At 40.8% G+C, this 6,845-nt stretch overlaps 1 protein-coding gene across 1 annotated transcript; it reads left to right on the top strand.

Annotated features, from left to right (window-relative positions):
• The first annotated feature begins 3,140 nt into the window (after positions 1–3,140).
• Positions 3,141–3,470, top strand: LOC110581406 (60S ribosomal protein L35a-like). Its single transcript, XM_044911825.1, has one exon. The coding sequence runs from the start codon at positions 3,141–3,143 to the stop codon at positions 3,468–3,470; it is 330 nt and encodes a 109-aa protein (XP_044767760.1).
• The last annotated feature ends 3,375 nt before the right edge of the window (positions 3,471–6,845 follow it).

Genomic DNA, 6,845 nt, shown 5'->3' with positions numbered 1-6,845 from the left:
TTTGCTTCCATGCTCCTTCAAATCCCAGTGGGCTCTGTGAGTTGTTCATGGTAAAGTCATCTCCTCTGTTGGGGAGAGAACACAGGAGAGATGATATATATATGTGTCAAAGTTTTACAGTATTACATATCAGATACTTCCTGTTGGTTTCTTCATTTCTCCTCACAGCAGCTCTGTGAGGTAAGTACCAACTTGCCCATTTTACAGATGACCAACTACAGGATCACATGCATCTACTTAGAAGCATCTTTCTTCATTTTCTACAGCTTATTTTTCCCAATGAAAAGACATAATTTTTAGAAACAGAAACATAGATGTTTCCTTCACAGCAGATTACAAAATCAGTAACTGTGTTGTGATCCCAATGCTCCTCGAAAAGCATTTATATAAAAACAATGAAAGGACATATGCATCATTTTATATCCTACTCATGCCTTTATATCTACATCTCATGTTTACTAAATGTGAATCAGATGTCTGCTGTGTGACAGACATTGTCCATCCAATTCCACATCTGCATCCACATCTTCCCTCTCTTGATATCTAGACTGGAGATCTAGAAATATCCACAGGCCACAAGGTGAATATTAGTGTCAAACCCAGGGATCGTGAGGTATGACCCTAACAGACTCCATTACAAGCAACTTTAGCCCAACCCTGACCCTGAGTCAAGATGAAAACCCAGCATCTAAGCAGGAAATAAGGTGGTTGAGCAGGGAGATGCTATACCCTGGGAAAAGGCAACTTGTAACACACACCTCCATCATCTTGAATAGCACTAAGAGGCTATGACCTTCTCCTGAGGAGACCTTATTCCCAGAAAGAGAGTGAGGGACAAGGTAACAATTGTGTGGTTTCAGTCTTGGTTCTCTCATGGTTGTAAACTAAAGGTTTTACTTTCTCTTTAGTCTGTGGCCAAGTTATGTGGAAGATTTTGGAAATGATTTTGTGTTTCTCCTTATCACTAGGAGGGTGGTCCTCTCATTTAGACCTGTGAGGGATCCATCTAAGGTGACATGGAATTTCCACTTCATAAAAGACCTCATCTCCCAGTTGTGTGGGTCTGGACTCACATCCACAGGAGAAAGAAGAGAGACTGAGTTCTCAAGACAAGCCCAAGACCAGGATCCTGACCACCATCTAATTCTCCTGACTTAATGACATGGTTTTCACAGATTTCTCACAATATGGTCACCTCCCCAACTGTTCCTCCTATGCCTGACACCCCAACATGGTTCACTTCTCTCATCTCTCTCCTGTCCACAGAAGCACACTCACTGGAATCCCTCTATAACCTGGAGGTGGAGGAAACTTTTCAGCTATGCCTAAAAATCTAGAAGCAATTAGGGAAAGAGTTATGTATTTAATTTCATTTAAAACTTACATGGCAAAATCCAAAAAAAAAGCAAAGCAAAATGAAAAATTACAGATTGGGAAAAATATTTACAACTTACATCACAAATGGTTATATCCATAATATACAGAGTTATGAAAAAAAATGAAGACAAAAATACTCCCAAAAAACACCAGGAAAGAAAAAGGGGCAATACATACAAACACGTTTTTCACCAAAAAAAAAAAAAAAAGTGCCTTAAACATGTAAAAATTGCTCAGCCTAACTCATAATAAGACATTCAAAGAAAAAAATAACTACTTCTTCTCACCAGTCAGTCTGTGAAGAAATCAGCATTCCCATGCATCACTGAAGGTAATATGAAATGGTTCAAACCCTGTGGATGGGATTTAATGCTATCTAATAAAATTACATATGTATTTCCTCTTGGAACCAGTAATCTAAGAATCTATCCTAAAGCAATAATACAAAAAATGAAAAGGTATAAGTACAAGGTCATTCCTTAAAGAAAACTTCGTAACAGCAGAAAACTAGAAACAAGACAGCTGTCCACCAATAGGGGGTTGGATGAATAAGCTATGGCACATCTACATCCTGGTGTACTATGCAGCTTAAAAAGCAATGAGAAAAAAAAGAAAAGCAATGAGGACTCCCTCTCTGTACTGCTTTGACTATATTATTCAGTGAAAAAAGCAAGGTACAGAAAAATGTATAGAGCTGTTTCTGTCCAATATGATAGTCATAGACACACAGAACCATTTAAATTTATCTTTTTAAGATTTATTTATTTTAGAGAGAAAGAGCAAGAGCAGGGGGAGGGGCAGAGGGAGAGAGAGGGAAAGCAGACTCCCCACTGGACCCAGGGTTTGGTCCCAGGACCCTGAGATCATGACCTGAGCCAAAACCAAGAGTTGGACATTTAACCAACTGAGCCACCCAGGCACCCCTAAATTTAGTTATATTAAATGAAATCAAAAATTCAGTTCCTCAGTTGCAGTAGCCACATTTTAGATGCCGAACACCCACATGTAGCTAGTGACTACCAAGTTGGATAGCACAGATACAGAACATTTTCATTTCTGCAGAAATTTTTATTACAGAGCACTGGTGTAGAATATGCCACCTTTTACAAATGAACAGGGGAGAAAACTAATATATATATTGTAAATTATTGTATGTTTTAAAATTGGAAGGTTAAAACACAACTGATAAAAATTATTACCTATAAGGTGACAGAGGAACCTATAAGCCCAGGATAGAAGGAGATGATGTATATTCCCATAAAAAATATAATACATATTTACAGGTTCCAGGTAGTAGAAAGGACAATCAACAGTGACCAACACAGTAGCAATGAGCATCTCTAGTTCCCAGACTGAATCCTCTAAAAAAATATTTCCCCCTAAAAGAACCAGGCTTCCTTGAAGAAATAGCTGATTCCAGGGCTGAGTAGGGATTGTACCAGATGACCTGGACCAAACAGCTCATGCCAGAAAGGATATCAAAGACACAAAAGCCAACCCAAATGGACTCCCACAGGCCTAAGATAGACCAATTGAACATCAAAAACATTAATGGCTGCAATAGATCACAACCTCAAGTATATAAACATCTAGAGCTCATGATGACACACTTAAAGAAAAACAACACACAAAACAAACTCACAGTTCATCTTTGGAGGATCCAAGCGAAACAACTCTTTATTCTAAAAAGTGGAAATAGCTCTTTCTGCCATCTTGGAGCCTGTGGAGGCCTGCTGGGAACAGGATTCCTAAAACGCCAAATAATGTCTGGAAGGCTGTGGTCCAAGGCCATTTTTGCTGGCTATAAGCAGGGTCTCCAGGACCAGAGGGAATACACAGCTCTTAAAATCGAAGGTGTTTATGCTCAAGATGAAACGGAATTCTGTCTAGGCAAGAGATGTGCTTATGTGTACAAAGCAAAGAACAACACAGTGACTCCTGGTGGCAAACCAAACAAAACCAGAGTAATCTGGAGAAAAGTAACTCGTGCTCATGGAAACAGTGGCATGGTTCGTGCCAAATTCCAAAGCAACCTTCCTGCTAAAGCCATTGGCCACAGAATCTGTGTGATGCTGTACTTCTCAAGGATTTAAACTTAATAAAAAGTAAATAAATAAAGGCATACATTTGTTCTCTTGTAAAAAAAAAATGTGGAAGTAGTGAAAAAGAAATAAGCATTCATCCTTCCCTTCTGTGTGGACCATACCTCAGTGTAACCATGTAGTTGTTGAGAGAAAGTTTGTTTCATAGAAGAATTCTAACTAATAAATGAAGAAATTATAGAATTAAAACATCACTCCTTACAGCTGTTAAAGAAATGTAAATCTAGGCAATTACCTTTAAGAAGCTACAAAAAACCTGAGTTAAAAAGTGGATTGGAAATTTAATAATGGGTGGATCAGGCCGACAACACCTGACAGACAGCACATGGAATAGAGAGGAAAGTGAGAGAAAGGGAGAGCACATGAAACACAGGGGCAATGGGTGAGCATGTGCTTGCCTGTCCCCACTCAGGTCACTGGAAGCTGTCCAATGATGCTGTGCCTCTTCCCCAGCTCCATCCCACAGCCTCCTCCCGTACACAGCAGTGACAATGAAGCTCTCACATCATAGAAATGTGTGCTCATCCCTGCTTGCTGCTCCATGTCCAAGTATTGTCTCCGGTACTCATGCTATGATGTTCATGTCAGAAACACTGCCTTGACAGAATGAAGGAGGCAAAATTGGGAAGAGGAACTAACATTTTGAGGGCCTACTAGATGTCCCATGCTGTACGTTGTTATTTTCAGACTTTTTTACTTTAAATCCTCTAAGCAATGCTCTGAGGGACATCATTACTTCCTTTCTACAGACTGGGAGATATTCAAGCTCACAGACCAAAGTCCATGCTCAAAGAATTCTAGGGAGGTGACAAATGGACTCAGAAGCCAACCTGAAGGGGCAAACACTGGCCAATTCTGTGACAATGTGACGAACAAAATAAATAATTATAATGTTAGGTGGTAACCCTTTCAGCAAAATAGGAATCTATGAGTCATAGTAGTTAAATAAATGGATGAACAAATAAATAAACCATAGGGGAGAGTGGGAAGCTCTACCCAACATCTGAACATCAATTAATAAATCTAGAAGGAATGACAGAATTATAAAAGCAACACTTCAGGGGCACCTGGGTGGCTCAGTCGTTAAGCGTCTGCCTTCGGCTCAGGTCATGATCCCAGAGTCCTGGGATCGAGCCCCACATCGGGCTCCTTGCTCAGCAGGAAGCCTGCTTCTCCCTCTCCCACTCCCCCTGCTTGTGTTCCCTCTCTCGCTGTCTCTCTCTCTGTCAAAAAATAAATAAAATCTTTAGAAAAAAAAAAAAAAAAGCAACACTTCATAACGATCATAGTAATGAGTGATTCAAGCAAGAATCATAAATGGATTTTCAGGCTGTACCAAGTCCCACAGCAGTCATTGAGTCACCATGGTAACCATGCTGGCCAAGGAAACCTGGGAAAAAGCATAGAGCAACCATCCTGATTTGTCTCCTAACATGTGCTAGGAACTGAGGAGGACTGACATAACTCACAGTAACTCACCACACATATTCCTCACAAGAAATACTCCTTCCAGCTTCAACAATACACACATACACACATGCACACGCACACACGCGCACGTGCACACACATACACAGAGTTATACATATGCTCTCCCTCTTTTTCTTACCACCCAAGATCCCAGGAATTCATCGAGGTGGATTTATTTGGGGATAAAGAAGGAAAACACCACAATTCAATTTTAACCACACATATAAGGCTGAACGCTACTTATCTATTTCATTTTAGTGACTATTTTTCTGGAGATGACCTATAGAATTTTCTCTGGAACATTTTTCTCCCTAGATTAAGTACTTTGTCAATAATATCTAAAAGCTAATATGGAAATCTAGGCAAATGAATATTGTGGTGATAAATTTTATGCATCAACTTTGCAGGGCCACTGTGACCAAATATTTGATCAAACATCATTCAGGTTGTTTCTGTAAGACAACTTTTGAATGAGATATACATTTAAATGGGTAGTCTTTCAGTAAAGCAGCCAGCCATAAGGTGGGTGGTCCTCATTCAATCACTTGAAGGCCTGAATAGCATAAAGGGCTGATCTCCCCTGAGCCAGAGGGAATTCTGCCAGGAGACTTGTCTTTGGAATTTATCCACAACATCAGCATCTCATGTTTCTCTAGCCGACAGCCTTCAGACTCCAACTGTAACTCATTCCGGAGTCTCCAGCCTGCCAACTACCTCCCCTATCAGATTTTGGACCTGCCAAGCCTCCACAGTCTCATGAGTCAATTCCTTAAAATAAATCTCTGTCTATATATAAATATGCTATTCGTTCTGTTCCTCTGGATAACCCTGGCTAATACAGGTGCTAAGCATCAAGAATCCTCTCCATCCCAGAGTAACTTGTGCTTTCAACTGAAAAGATTCCTGGCAACATTTGAATACTGACAGTGCAGTGAAAATATAATACTTGAAAAGTATAAGAAAAATATTACCACTGGGGTGCCTGGGTGGCTCAGTCCGTTAAGCATCTGCCTTCGGCTCAGGTCATGATCCCAGGGTCCTGGGATCGAGTCCTACATCAGGCTCCTTGCTCAGCGGGGAGCCTGCCTCTCCCTCCGCTTGTGCTCTCTTTCTCTCTCTGACAGATAAATAAATAAAGTCTTTAAAAAATATATTACCATTGAGGGGCACCTGGGTGGCTCAGTCAGGTAAGCACCTGCCTTAGGCTCACATCATCATGATCCTGGGGTCCTGACAGCAAGCCCCCCCCCCCCCCGCGTTTGGCTCCCTGCTCAGTGAGGAGTCTGCTTCTTCCTCTCCCTCTGCTCCTCCCTCTGGCTTGTGCTTTCTTGCGATCTCTCTCTCACTCTCTCAAATGAATAAATAAAATCTTTAAAAAAAATTACCATTGAGACAACCTACTGAATGGAAGGAGATATTTGCAAATAATATATCTGATACGGGGTTGATATCCAAAATATATATAAGAACTTATACAACTCAACAGCAAAAAAACCAACCAAACAGAAACACATAATTCAATTAAAAAACAGGCAGAGGACCTCAAAAGACATTTTTCCAAAGAAGACATACAGACAGTCGGGGCGCCTGGGTGGCTCAGTTGGTTAAGCGACTGCCTTCGGCTCAGGTCATGATCCTGGAGTCCCTGGATCGAGTCCCGCATCGGGCTCCCTGCTCGGCGGGGAGTCTGCTTCTCCCTCTGACCCTCCCCCCTCTCATGTGCTCTCTCTCATTCTCTCTCTCTCAAATAAATAAATAAAATCTTTAAAAAAAAAAAAGAAGACATACAGACGGCCAACAGACACATCAAAAGATACTTAAAGTCATTAATCATCAGGGAAATGCAAATCAAAACCATAACGCAGTATCACCTCACATCCATCAGAATACCTAGTA

This window comes from Neomonachus schauinslandi, chromosome X (genome assembly GCF_002201575.2).
Source record: "Neomonachus schauinslandi chromosome X, ASM220157v2, whole genome shotgun sequence".
Lineage (NCBI taxonomy): Eukaryota > Metazoa > Chordata > Mammalia > Carnivora > Phocidae > Neomonachus > Neomonachus schauinslandi.
This window is presented reverse-complemented; position numbering and strand designations above follow the sequence as displayed.